We start from the raw sequence: 15,378 nt of genomic DNA, 5'->3' as shown, positions 1-15,378 counted from the left end.
GGGGGGGGGGGGAGAACTCATTTTGTCAATTAGACACCAAGAAATATTTGTAGAAGACGTACAAACACAATAATGTAAAACATAATTTGAATAAATGATAAAGCAAATAATAAAGGTAAAAAAAAAAACTCAACTCACATACATGTGCACATCACGAGCATCTAATCTACAAAAACAATAAAATTACAAAATAAAATTGGATAGTAGAAGAGGTGGACAAAAAGGGGGGAAAAAACCAAGCAAAAGGAGAAAGGAAAACTCAATCTTTACAGCATCAGTCAGCAGCCACTTATATTTTCATTTATTCAATCGACATTCTCGAAGCAACAATAATTCAAATACTCCACTAGTAAGAATACCACGGTATAATATCAAAATAAATTTGACAACATAATTGTACTTAATAAAGTAATACACGTAAAAACAAAATAAGAAAGAAACCCCCTCTTTCAAACTCCGATACACATTCTAGGATAGTCCAACCTTAGATATTCAAGATTCCACACTCAACCTGAAGAGGAAACAAATTACATGCTTTAATTCAAACTTTAAGATCATTACATCAATAGAAATTCTAACTAAACCTCAAAATTAATAATATATGTGCAAACAATGATGAGTTTCATCTCTTTAGAAAGATCCCCTCCAAGTCCCGCTAGTCCGCATTAAACATGCAATCCTCAATCACGTGTCTAGCTTTGTAATTCTATGCACATCACTATGCAAATATTACGTATCAAAAATCAAATAATTAGACCTTTTAAAAAACAAAACATCGAAATATTGCATTAAAAAAACAAACCAACAAACCAAGGATATTCTGTGTGGCCTCACCCATAACTAAGTCCTGGACTCACAAATAATCCCAGTTGAAAAATATACTCAACTAAACATTGATTTAAAGACCACTAGCTTATACTCAACACCAAGGAGCAGAACAAACTAAATAATAAAAATAAAGCATTATTCTAGTATATACCCACTTTCTTTCGTTTCGAACAGTAGCACACACATCTCTGTTGAAGAAGCAAACATAATAAAATCAAAAATCAAAATTCAAACAAAAATAAAATAGAAAAATGTGGAAACTCAATGAATGTTCTCGAGTAGACCCCCTTAGCTGGACTCATTAACCATGCACTCCCCAATTGTGTGACATATGATAGCTTACTATAAGCTGCAAACACCGTGCACAATAAATCAAATAATTCAGTGGCTAATCCAGCCACACAATAACAATGACAAAGTAACTAAATAGGGCACCAAAAAAAAAAAATCAAAGATGGGCCAAAATGAATGGTACTCTAGGAACCATGTTCTGCAGTCTGGAGTTCCCTAGACCACCCAACGATGTCTAAGAAATGAAAATGTCCATACTGGATATCTTTATAACATCAGTCAATAGCCACTTATATTTTCATTTACTCGATCGACATTCCTGAACCAACAATAATTCAAATATTTTACCAATAAGAATACCACAGTATAATATCAAAATAAGGAAGAAACCCACTCTTCCAAACTCGGAAACACATCAAAAGACAATCTAACCTTAGATATTCAAGATTCCACACTCAATCTGAAGAGGAAACAAATTACATGGTTCAATTCAAACTTTAAGATCACTATATCGACAGAAATTCAAACTAAACATAAAAATTAATACAATATGTACAAACAATGATGAGTTTGATGTCCTTAAGAATACCCCCTCCAAGACTCTGCTAGTCCTTATTAATCATGCATTCCTCAATCCCGTGTCTTGCCTTATAATTCTATGTGCATCACTATGCAACCATTACGTATCAAAAATCAAATAATTAGACCCTTTAAAAACAAAATAGTGAAATCTTGCAAAAAAACAAAAAAAAAAAACAAGCAAAAAAACAAGAAAAACAAAGCAGCAAACCAAGGATATTCTATGTTGCTTCACCCATAACCATGTCCTGGACTCGCAATTAATCCTGTTGAAAACTATATTCAACTAAATATTGATTTAAAGACCATTCGAGAAAACCATGCTTATACTCAATACCAAGGAGCAAAACAAAATATATTAAAAAAAAATCATTATTCAGGTATATACCCGCTTTCTTCCATTTGGAACAGTAGCACGCACATCTCTGTAGAAGAAGCAAACACAATAACGTCAAAAATCATAATTCAAACAAAAAACATATGGAAAAATGTGAAAACTCAATGAATTTTCTCAAGAAGACCCCCTCAGCTCGACCCATTAACATGTACTCAATCTTACGGCATACATAATCTTTCCATTCACTAAAACACCGTGCACAATAAATCAAATAATTCGACGGCTAATCCAACCAAACAATAACAGCATGCATTACAATGACAAAGTAACTAAATGGGTAAAAAAACAAACAAAATTCAGGATGGGACAAATGAATGGTATCAAGGAAAAATATCCACATTTCGTATAGCTTCACCCATAACCATGTCTTAGACTCACAACCAACCTTGAAAAGAAAACCAATCACAGATTTAAACAGTACTACAAAAAGTATGTCTTACTCTTAACTCTAAAGAATTAAAACTAAAGACAAAGAAGAAAAAAGAGGGGGGGAGTAAACTCATTTTTTCAATTACGTACCCATTTTTTTAAAATCCAATAAATATTTGTGGAAGACGTACAAACACAACAACGTAAAATTTCAATTGAAGCAATGATAAAGCAAATAAAAAAGGTAACAAATACCTCAACTCGAATACAAGTGCCACATCACGAGCATCTAATCTGCAAAAATAATAAAGTTACAAAATAAAATTAAATAGCAGAAGAAGGTGACGGAAAGGGAAAAAAAACAAGGAAAAGGAGAAAGGAAACTCAATCTTTGCAGCATCAGTCACCAGCTACTGATGTTTTTCTTTATTACATCCACATTCCTATAGCAACAATAATTCTAATACTTCTCTAGTAAAAGTACCACAGTATAATATCAAAATAAATTCCAAAAAACAATTGTAGTTAATAAAGTAATACACATCAAATCAAAATTTGCAAGAAACCCCCTCTTTCAAACTCAAAAGCACATACTAGGAAAGTCCAACATTAGATATTTAAGAAATCGCACTCAACCCGAAGAGGAAACAAATTCCATGGTTCAATTCCAACTTTAAGATCACTATATCGATAGAAATTCTAAGTAAACTTAAAAATAAGTTATGTGCAAACAATGATATATATATATATGTACCCAACAGAAAAAATAATCATAAATTGTTAAGAATGTAGAGGTATAAAGAATAAAATATGTTTTTAACATTAAAAAATGTACATAACAACAACAATGGTGTGATTGGGTCATGATATATCAAAACCAAATCCAAATATAAATTGATCTTCATTGCAAATTGGTCATAATTGTGTCACTTCCAAAAGAGTAAAAAGGTACATCCACATCCACCTTAACTAGAGCAGACTGGAACCAGGATTCAATCATCAATTAACAACATACCAAGAGTACACATAGAATACTTCATGTCAAATAAAGAAAAATGTCAGTTTGGACAGCCTTGATGTTGTGTTGGCAAAGCCAAGTTGTGGGTGGAGAAAAGTGGACATGGGACTCCAGTCAAGGAGCAGCATAACTAGGAGAGCCGTTCCATTTTGTGTCATTGTTAAGAGAATGATAGGGAGCCATTCCATTTTGTGTCATTCTGGGCTAGCCTTCCACCCCCCTTTTCTTTCCCCCTTGTATATTCTGCTCTCTCTTGATAATGAATTAATTTATTCATCCAAAAAAAAACCACAACTCACAATGGGGGTTGTCTTCTTCCTTGGACCAAAGCAGGGGCGAAAAATAGGAAGAGCTTCAAATCGAGAGAAAACCTTCATCAAGCCTCTGTTTGCTCTGAAATTCCAGGCGAAGATTCTCCGGAAGAAGCTCTAACAAACCCACAAGACTAACACTGGATATGCAAGTTGGAAGGCTGCGGGAGGAACCTGAAATAGAACCTGGCGGTAGCTTAGGGTTCAGTCCTGAAATCAGTCTTGTAGCCCACAGCTAAGAAAGACTTTGGAGGGGATTCTCCAAGGTTTGATTCGCCCCCAAGGAAACAGCTCCTACGGTTGGGTTCCATACATGTTGGGCCTTTGATCCCATGTGTTTTGAGTTTAATAAGCCACTTTTATGAGCCTAAAAAAGGGGCTTTAAGGTTGCATACGGGATTACTAGTTTGTTTCCATTTTAGTTGGGTTTGATTTGAGTTATATTTGTTTCCTTAGGAATCAAGTTATTAGTTGAGTCAAGTCATTAGTAGTTAGTTTCCTTTTTCAACTAATTTCTAATTTCAGTTAGTTTCTTTTTTCAATTAGTTTCTAATTTCAGTTTTTAGTAAGTATTGTATTAGGAGACTAAATTAAGGTTTCCTTTTGAGGGACCTTCTATTTTGTAATTCCCTCCCCTATCAACATTATAAATAAAGAGGAGGGCTCCTATTAAGCCCCACCATTTATGCAAACAAAATTACTTGCTGCTGCTGTTGTGTCTCTGCTGGGACTGCTGTGTGTTTGATCACAATGGAATAGAGTGGTTTATGATCCATTCGACTCCTTGCGGTGGGGAAGCCCAAGAGGATCTTCTTCAAGTGTTTCTTCTCCTTCAAGGTTATTTTACACGACCCTATTGCTTCCCTACTGTCACAGGTATTTGGATCAGTCCTCCTTGTACTCGGTTCTATCCAACGATAGGTAATTCTGTGAAGAAATTTCAAATCGCCTAACCCACAGTCAATTTTAGCTGAAATTTTAACCTAAGCCTCCCCTCAACCCAGGTCTGAGCCCTTTCTGACCCCTAGTTGTTGAGTTATTCAAAATCTCCCTGATTTTGTCTTTTAGTGATCTGTTCTGTTCGAAACTGGAATCGATGGGTTTGATTCAATTCCTATGGTTCATGATTTTCAGTTGATTTGAACCTATTTGAAGAACTTATCAGTCCCTGTTATCAGTACTTAGATCTGATTAAGAGAATACTTACTGTTGGGATTGTTAGACTTGTTTTCTCATAATTTTTCTGGTCTGATTGCTACTATATGAGTGGTCTGTTTTATGGTTGTTCTTTGATTAAAAAAATCCTGCAATTGGGACTAGGTTAACGACTTGTCAATTCTAGTTCTACATTACCAGATCTGTGGTACAGTATGCCCACAACCTTTACTAACTAGGGGGGAAGAAAAGTGAATTTTCCAGACTCTTTTTTTTTTTTTCTGAAACATCACAGTTATCAATCAGGGAAGGCAATTTTGGCCATTGTGAAATGAATGGTGCACCCATGGTTCAACTTAGCAAGTTAGCATTATTAATGGACCTTCCTAATTGGTAAGATCTTGATCACAGCATAGATATTTCAGGGATAGTTTTGTTATGTGAAAGGAATGGCAGCCTAAAAAATTGAGTGCAAGCTGTGGCTACTAATACAATCTACTCGTAATAAGGGTATGGGAGTTGGATATGCATGTGTCTAGGAATCAGAAAAATTTAAACACCCCCTGAATTAGGGTATGGGGAATCAGCTAAATGTGATCAATAATATTAACAAGCACAGATCACGAAAAGTACTAAGCTCAAAGGGCTTAAAGTTTATGTGAAGTTAAGTCACACCAACATGATCTGGCATGCAAGGCTCCACAAATCCATGGAAAAGACAGAGCTACGATGATAGGTACAGTTCCCCCTTCGCATTCATTCTAAGTCAGTTAGTCCTCCATCACTTTCCTTGTCTCCACAGGTCCACAGTGAGGATGGAGCAGCAGCATGACCAAGAAAGTTTATGTACACACCCCCTTTCTTCCTCTCCTTTTACATTCTTCGTGAAAAGGCTCGGCATGCTACTGAGGTGCCCAACCTGTGTCACTCTCCCCCCTTCCCTATTTAGAAATAAGCCCAATGCCCCTCCCATCCTAGCATCCCCATTGTTTGAGCTGCTACCTCCAGGAAAACTAGTGGCATGCCCAACCCTCCCCCTACATGTGTCAAGTTGTATCAACACAACAAAAAAAAAAAATTCGGGGGGTTGGGGGGTGGAGGGAGACTAGATGGTTCCAAGAGCCAGAGGTTAGACCCTTAATTGCGCATCATTACATGGAGATGGATAGAGGAGATATCTTGTGTACCTTAAGAGATACATGGATAACAGCCTCCACAACCCACCACTTCTAAAACCTTACTTGGCAATTAGAATATCAAAGATTTTGGTGCACCCAAATGCCAAACATAAGGATTCTAGAGTAACATTCCAATTACAAGACTAAAATTCCATTACACCTTTTGGGAAAACCTAGAAGGGAAGAGGATTCTCTTAGGTTGATAGCTCTTTAGAAAGACATGAATCCTGAGAATCCATAAGCCAAGCTTAAAAAGTGGGATGGAAGCTGGGACATTACTTGTGTACCAAAGATAAAGACTTTGTTGAGATTTGAAGAGATGCTACCAAGTACACAATGTTAAAAGAGTTTTGGTGAATCATATCACAAAGTATATACTTACTTCCAATGTCTAAAGTATCGGTATCGCGTATAATATTGATCGGGTGATTTTGAGAGACGTATTGTATCGTATCGAAAATACGCAAGATACACATATAAATGGTCAAGATATGCATTAAAATACACTTTGGAGCAAAAAAACATTATAAATAACCAATATATAATATGTATCATGCATAAACCCTAAAATGGAGTATACTATAATATGAGATAATAGCATCCAATCGAAATTACTAAAAGGGATGAGGTTTCTAACATGTTGTAACATACCAATGCCAGGTTGCCCACCAAACATAGGCACAGTATTGACCACAATCAATATGTACGAAAAATTGACAAAAACCCCTATATGGGTGTTCATTTCAGAACCCAAAAAAGAAACAGAAAAAACCTACAAAACTCCTAACCCCCCCCCCAAAAAAAACCCACTTGGGGGTTATAAGAGACATATCGATAGTATCACATAGTATTGCATTGTATCGGCCAATACGGTGGGATACGGTAACCACCCTTTAAAAAAAATAGATATGTATCTCACTGTATCGTATCGACACCGACCAATACTTTAACCCTTGCTTATTTCACCATTGCATCCCCAAGGGGAGAATAACAATGAGATGTAGAATCCTATGTATAAAATGCATGCACTTAGCGATGCAGTTGCACATGCAAGGCTGGCTAAGATGGCCCAGTTTGGAAACCAAGCCAAGAAGAACGAGGTCCAAGCTGCGTTCTGGTCGCGTAGGGGAATAAAGAGGTTTGTTCACTAGGTGTTTAGTTATATTTTATTTCCTATTTAGCAGTCAATAGGGATAGGTCAAAATTTGCTTTCTCACTTCTATTTTATATATATATATATATATATATATATAACCCACCATGGGAGATTAGAGTTGATTTGATTACGAAAAGAAGCCTGAATTGTCTTGTTTTGGACATGGGGTGAATCTACTGGTCGGTTGTGCTGCCATCTCTCTCCTTTTTCTCATTCTTCCAGATTGATTCAATTCTGCTTTCTCCTCTCTCATGTCTGATCCTTATCTTTTATCCACTTTCTCTGTTATCAACCAATTTAATCAAGGCGTAAGGCAACCCAAGGCGATGGAGGACGGTAAAAAAGATCAAGGTGGTGCCTAGTTGATAACTATATTATTAAACCATCTTTCTGAATTCTCTATTGCAATCATTTGTTAAGCCAAGCATTGTGCTCTATTTCTGGGCAGTAGTTACAGCCTTATAGTATCGGGATTGATCTCCCTCATCCCTAGTCTTTCACTCGGAAATTTGGTATATTGTATCAGAATCGAAGGGTATCAATACTATACTTTTCACCAAAAAAAAAAAGGTCCAATACAAGAACAATATGGTCCAATAAGGAACCAATACAGTTCAATGCGATCTGATAAGCCTCCTCTAAACTTGCAAACAGAAACCGTAAGTGAGATATGAAACTGAAAACAACCAAAGACCTAGAAAACTTGTTTTTTCTCTTCGATATGAGTTGGAGGAAATTATCAACATTTAAAAATAAATAAATAAGTAAAATACCTTATCATTTCAACAAGTTTTGAGGATTTATAGTTCTCAAATCATGGATGAAACTAATTCTTACTTTTTATTGGGGTTATGCAGCAATAAATTGGGTAAAGACAACTCAAATCCTTGTATCAAACTGATATATAGTTACTATTGCATAATAAGGTTTATTAAGCTTCAAAACTATGTACCATAAGCAAATCCAAGCACTTCCAAGCACTTCTTGATCATATCCATACATATATTTAGCATATCTTGCGTCTCTCCGATACGATACGATACGATATACCTCTTAAAATCACCCCTTCGACATGATACCTGATACCGATACTAAATCCTCTGCCTTGGTACCTATCCACAGGGCGATTCAAGCCTTTAATCTCATTCCTGAACTCCCCTCCCACTGTGGGTTATTTTCCTGCAACTGAATCTGAGCCTGTACCTACCGCCAGGTTCAATTTCAGAAATAAAATCTCACTTTCTTGATAGTTATTTGGAGTGCTTACTGGTTGGGATTACCATATCTCTGTGTGATAGACCAAAGTTTTAGGACCAATTGGAGTTCAGATGAGGGAGAACTCACACCTGATAAGAAACTGTTCTATAGTAGGTTTCTGAACATTCTATGTGGTTGAAGATGGAAGTTTCAAAAATTACAACTAAAGACAGGTTTTTCTGATATTTATTGAACGGCCTTCTTTCTTAACTTTTATTTCATTTTACACCTATTCTGAAATTAAATTCCAGATTCATCCCTTCTTCAAAATTTTAATTACCTTTGCATCCCTGGCTCTTTTTCTTGCCCAAAGAGGTACTCAACTGTTCCAAAAAAATTAGGAAGTTGCCAATGAATCTTCATATTGGGATTTTAATTAGTTTGGTGCATAGTTGTTAAGACATCACCCAGGCACCACCCAGGCATCCAGGCTCTTTTTTGGGTCCAAGGCGGCAAAACGACTTGTCGAAACTTAACGAGTTTATGTTGATTTATATTTTTTAATTTGTTTTTTGATGAACATGCTTATAAATTATCTCATTGTTGTTTATTATATGTTGGTTTGCATATAATGGTCATTCCTAACATAAGTATATCATATTGTATATATGGCTTCGATGTTGCATATAAGCATAGCTATATAAAATTATCACTGATATCTTACATATATATAATCATATACATGTAAAAAACCATGCTTGTTGGGGCCATCTTTAGGCGGTCATACTTCACCTAAACGAGAACTTAATTTAGCAGTTCTTTCCAATAGACATGAATGCCTCCAGCAAACCATTTGCAAGGATGTTAATAGAGAATTGATGCATAACTATGTACCTCAAGAAGTCCAGCAATGATCTGAAATTTTGGCTTGTGATCAGTTGCATACTTGCATGTAAACAAAGAGAGACCAACCCTAGAGCAATTGCAACAGACCATTGCCTGTATTCATGTTCATACTAAAACAACCACTTCAGTAGGAATTTTGATGCAGTTGCTGTTATTGCATGAGCAGATGGAGGCAAAACCTGGAAATAACAAAAGATGTTAATTAATTGAGAGCATCAAGAAGCAACAGATTGCAAGCTCTAAATGAAAATTGGTAGTACCTATTGATGCAAGTGAAGAACATGATGAACCCTGAGAAGCTATGCACTTCCAACATTCGTCATAAGCACCATACAGAAGAGCTGGGACCCACATTTGGATCACTAGCAAAAAAAGACCCCCATGTTAAATATCGGCCTGAAAGGACAGTCACTATATTAACCCTGTAATCATTAGTACAAATTAGGACATCCACCACTTATTTCTGATTGTCAAGACAATATTACATACATCCTGGGAGATCTCTAAGACCAAAAGAAGTCATAGATGTGCACAATCCCCATCATGTTTCAAAATGTATTGTATAGGAGAAATACTTAATCACCAATGTACAAGTTAGGGCTTAACTTGTCGACCATGCAATTTATGATTGTACCCGCCCAGGGGAGGGGGAAGGGAAGGAACAGTTGGCTCATGATAAATCTGCAAACAACTTGGGGTGCAAATTGTTTGGTATGAAGCCAAATCAGTCCACAATATCCATGGATTTTTTAGGGAGGGAGGGTGGGAGAGAAATTCACATATAATTCCGTAAGTAAAGAATTCAGCCTGAAATTCAAACTCCTAAAATAAAAGTGAATTAAAAAATAACTTGTGAAACTCAAGGAAGACTTCAATCTTTTCATTCTGAATCTTGTCCTTGGTTTGGATTAGGACATTGAATACATATAGTATGAAAGACAAATGTCCTCAAATGGAAGCATAAATATCCAGATCCACCCATATCCATAGTTCCACAAATATTTTGGTCGACCATGGACCCACATTAATGGGCTGGGTCAAAATCTGATGGCTGGATGCAAAAGCACTGATATAAAAATTAGGAGTTCGAACCAAGGTCTACCCAGATCTGACCTGTTTTACAGTCCAGAATGCAACAACTTCAGTGACCAAAATAAAGTAGTTTCACTTGCAAACCCAATGCAGAGGGGGGGGGTAAATCAAGCAGTGTCTAGTGGGTGTTGGATCATGAAGCATTCAAATCTACAGAATTTAAAAGTTTTTTTTCTGGGATCAGCTCCACCGGCAGCATTTCTCATGGAACTAAATCTCTGTCAATACTGACCCAAATTTCCATGTTGTCTCAGTCTCAAGCCTGGCCGAAACAAAACCCAGGGTAGAAAACTCAAAACGAGATATGGCATGTCTCAGTTTCGGGCATGGCTCTCGATCCATGGCCTTTCTAATAGTGAAGGGTACAACGCAGTAAAGACAGAAATGCACACACGAACGTGCTTCCACCACTGCATAGCCAATAACATCTAGAACCTAGTAAGTCCAAAACTTTAATATGTTCCACTATAATTATAGTTATTAAAAACCTATTCTATTAAAAAAAGTTATATGTTTTATGACCGAGCCAGCATACAAGCAGTTATCAGTTGTCACGGATTCGTCTTTTGGCTTGTTTTCACAAGTCAAGACTTGAAGGAAGATTGTGTTTATGTTCATGAGGTTACGACAATACATATATATAATTACATAGTACATTCAACACTACCTTCTCAGTGAACAAATGTAGCAATAAGTAACCCCACATTTGAAAAAAAAAAAGTGCAAGAGAGAATGAGAAAAAACAAGTTGATCTAGTTTCAATAATTAGAAGAAAATAAAAATAGTATGACATATTTCCGTCCTTTTCGTTTTGTGCCAGGACTAAAAGGAGTTTCTTCTCCTCTTCCAAGAAATAGAAAAGCATACTATCTACTTCAAAACATGTATTTGAAAGTCCTTTCTGCAGGAAATTGTAAAGGAAGTTCCCCACCCCCCAATGAAAGGAAATACACTGAAACATAATATCCTTTTTGAGCTGCCAAACTCTAAATCTACTAGCTCAAATACTAGTACATATTGTATAAACCATCATTGCTAGTTATCGGAACACCAAGGTACTATTTTCCACAGTACCTTGAAAAAAAAAAAGGTACTATGCGAAAGCACAGGACTGTGCGAAAGCACAGGATACAAACACTACTATGTGAGTTCCGTCTAAGAAATTAAATTTAAACCTGAAAAAAAAAAGTCCCAAAACCCCAAGGTACTATTTTCCTCACACATGGGCTTTTTTTTTTATTTTCTCTCATGGTCTGGCCATATGGGTGCCATGTGGATGATACTGTCCTCCGCACCACCATTGGTGTGGCGTGCAGATTCCTCCCTAAACTAGCACCATGAGGAATTCTCTCCCTTTAAAATTTCATTCAACCAGTCTATAGCCAAGCTGGCATGGTAATGTGGTGTGACTTAATTGTGATTACTGCCATTAATGACATTCTCTAAAATTAAACCATGAGCAAGCTTTTCTAATAACTTTCCCAGCAATGTGAACCAATACAGTTTAAACCAGAAAAGAAAATTAATAAAGCTCTAGAATCTCAGTTTCATAAATTCAGATCCCTATTGAGAGAAATCAATTGTCTATTTCCGAATGCACTGGCATTCCCTTTTCTTTTTTTTCATTTTAGTTATTGACATGCCTAGGGGGTGAAGAGAATTAGAGATAACATAAAGTATCTTTAACTAATTCTTCTTCCCACCCAGGAAGGGGGACGGGAATAGAACACTAAAATAGAACAAATTTACCAAGGGCTGGTCAGCACAAATAAATGAGACGTACCATTTTCAATCTTCCACTTAAACAAGCAAACTCCAATTTTCAGCACAAAAAGTTGTTCATGTTCAAATTCAGCTTGAGTAAGTATGAGAAATAAGGACATCTTCACTGATAACAATTCTGGTATGTACGGCAATCCAAGCTCTTTCTGAATGAGCAATACACTATTCGACAGTTTGAAAATGGGCTCACTCCCACCAGAAAGCTCGTGAAAATCACTATAAAATGATAGAAGAGTTTCAAACAGTTCGACGCTGCATAGTCGAGCCTCTTTGATCAACTGCTAGAAAATATTGAGAGATAAATTAACATAGATAAACCTTAAAAATGAAATTCGGATAATTAGTTTCTTAAATATAACATAAGGTGACAATTCTAACACATCATCGCTTGCTAAGAGTAACCCAATGAAGCTTCAGGAACATACCGATCCAGTTCCAACCACCTGCCTCAAGATCACCGTAAATGCATCCACCAGATATTCAGCAACGTCAATGAGATTTTTCATGTCCTGATATATCCTTCAAACTTTAAGAATCTGAGTTGAGCGACAAAATACTCATGGCCAGGACTGAAGGAAATAAAATGAGTAACTGAGATGAGCAAACAAAGCTGTCAAAAAGTGCCAAAGGAGTAAGGAGGATAACTGGGCCGACAAGTACACTTACTTCTGCATTTTCCGCGGAAAAATATTTGAAGCTTTCCATCATCAACTTGACAATGGGCATAGCTTTGAATGGAAACGAGCAAGACAGTGACGCAAAAGAGGAAACTTAAGCCTTGTGAACGAAAACGATGAAGCAGATGAAAATACCCTCAATATCGAGAAACTTAAGAAAGGCCTCAAGAATTTACAAACTTCCAAGTCCCGTGCGCTTATTCTGCGCTATTAATAAGAGCACTGGCTGTACAAGCTCCGCTTGAACCTCAATTCGACATTAAACGACCTGCAATAAAACTCCACACATACGTTAGAATAGAAAATCTTCGATAACCATACCCAATTAGACCAAGTCAAAAACCTTTCAAAACCTTGACGAAGAGATGAGTCTCCGGAGAATCCAACCGCCACAACGTATCGTTCTTCTGAAATGCGAAGGAACAAGAAACCCTAACCCTTTGACGAAAACAATGACGAAACGCGAGTCGCGGCCGTCGAGACCCGATTGAAGTTCAAGCAAACCATGGGGAACCTCAAGGTAGCAGAAGTGGAATGAAGACACTGAGAAATAGCATCTCTTCCGGAATCGGAGTTCGCGCCTAGGTTTGACGGAGCAGATCGGAGTTTTTCAAAGATAGAAATCACTGCATATCTCTGCATTGAGTGAGGGTTGAGGAACACGAATCCTCTCTGGAACTCTCCGTTTATTGATATACCTAAAAGGAAGGGACTTTCTCTCCTCTCGGATTTGGTAACTAAACAAAAACAGGGGGAGAAGAGGAAATAGCAACTTCTGGAAAAGTTCTAGATAATCATTTCTTCAAAAAAAAATAAATAAATAAAAAATCTAGATAATCCTTCCGATTGTCTCATCTAACGTTTAAAAATTGGGCAGCCCGTTCGGTCAGATCAGTTCAAATTTTAAAAATTAGTGTTCAGTCTAATATTCCCAACACGTTCGCTGTTTGCTTCGCCGATTCAGTTTTCGTATTTGGCATAAAAAAACACGTGGAAGATAAAATTAAAAAAAGATAATTTACAACACCACCTTGGAGAATGGCATAATTATAAGACCACCCCCTATTTCACTAAATTAGACTCGAACCTTCTACCACAGTCACCGTTAAAGAATATACTAAGAATACTGACATCAACAATTCATTTTTTGTAAATACTATTTTACCCTTAAAAATAATGAAGTATCAAAATTACCCTCATTACTTGTAGTCCCCAAATTGATTTCACCACAACCCTTTCGGTCACAGCTACTATGGCGAAAGAAAACCAATAGAGTAAATAGAACATTCCAGTGCTTTACATGCCTATTGAAACCAACAAAGTAAATAGAATTATTGGGAACTGGATTGGATAGAGAAAAATTATATGAATCATCTAGTCTAATCTCAAAAAAATTTCACCTGCACACCCTTCTAGGTTGAGCGTCGAAATAATACTCTGCATATCCAGTAGTTGTAGAGGAATTTAGAACACGAAAGGAGATTAACATAATAGTGAGAAAATAAATTATGTTCAGAAGGTGTAGCAATCATTCAAACATTTCAGTGAGATCAACAAAGTCCAAACATGTAACAAAATACTATTTTTGGAAGTCGTCCTTAATGGTTTCGACAACTTGGGTACGATCAACCACTCCCTGCTCATCTTTCGGAAGCTTAAGCTCTTTGGCGAGAGCTCTAGTATCTGATGGCGAACAGATAAACAACCTTGTAATCCCAAGTAGCTCGGAGCCACACCAGGCGAGTCTGAATAACACGTTGTCAAATTTGGAGGATGGCTTGGTCGTTGAACTAGAATTACTAGTGGTTTGGTTGTTTCCACTACACCATAAAGTACAGGTTTTCAGGCGAGACGGTGGTCGGAAAGTAACACTTCGATGATGGAAGTGGAAATGGGGACTAACAGAACTAAACGATAATACGGAAGCCAATTCCAGGGACAGCCATTGGTAGTTGAAGGGTGGACATTGGGACTTCGGGAGGCTCCCGGGAGCAGAGACTTTGCGGTTTTCTGTTCGAAATGAAAAATGCCAAGCGATTGGTAGCCACTAGCTTTGGCGACAGCGACTATGGTGGAAGAATGTTTCGCAGGACATTTTAGATCTGTGGCTGCGAACCCCCTTTCGGTGACGGCGACTACGGTGGCTGCGAAAATACAACCACCATTTCTTGTTATTGAAAATACAGAGAAAATGGTAGCACCTTGTGTTTCCTCCATTTCTTCAGTTTGCACCCATCAATTCTCTGCAACAAATCCCATGGCCATGGCGGGTTTGTTCACTCACATCTCCAAAAACCAAGCCCCTTTCTCTCTGTTGAAAATAACCAGCAGCTTCGGATTCATTTCACTTCCTACCGCGAGAAAACCATTCATAAATTCATTTCAAGGTGCGTCCTTCCATCATTTATCCGTCGTCTTCTTGTGCTTTTATCAAGTTGTCAT

General features: G+C 37.1%; 1 protein-coding gene across 50 annotated transcripts in view; it reads right to left on the bottom strand.

Moving 5' to 3' along the window:
• LOC122079176 overlaps positions 1–13,707 on the bottom strand; it is a 36,458-nt gene extending 22,751 nt beyond the window's left edge. For 45 of the 50 annotated variants that reach the window (XR_006140297.1, XR_006140303.1, XR_006140304.1 and 42 more), the window contains exons 1-8: positions 13,290–13,707; positions 12,926–13,204; positions 12,685–12,828; positions 12,261–12,537; positions 9,646–9,747; positions 9,374–9,564; positions 2,720–2,758; positions 2,087–2,123 (exon numbers count right to left, since the gene is read on the bottom strand). Coding sequence is in view for 1 of the 50 variants with exons in the window: in XM_042645437.1 (XP_042501371.1) it covers positions 2,720–2,758; positions 9,374–9,423 (89 nt within the window). In the remaining 49 variants the exon portion in view is untranslated. Of the gene's footprint in view, positions 1–2,086; positions 2,124–2,719; positions 2,759–9,373; positions 9,565–9,645; positions 9,748–12,260; positions 12,541–12,684; positions 12,829–12,925; positions 13,205–13,289 lie in introns of all 50 variants that reach the window. The other 5 variants (XR_006140337.1, XR_006140339.1, XM_042645437.1 and 2 more) reach the window with 3 other exon arrangements.
• Positions 13,708–15,378: the final 1,671 nt, after the last annotated feature.

The sequence above is a fragment of the Macadamia integrifolia genome, chromosome 5 (genome assembly GCF_013358625.1).
Source record: "Macadamia integrifolia cultivar HAES 741 chromosome 5, SCU_Mint_v3, whole genome shotgun sequence".
In the NCBI taxonomy this organism is placed as follows: domain Eukaryota; kingdom Viridiplantae; phylum Streptophyta; class Magnoliopsida; order Proteales; family Proteaceae; genus Macadamia; species Macadamia integrifolia.
This window is presented reverse-complemented; position numbering and strand designations above follow the sequence as displayed.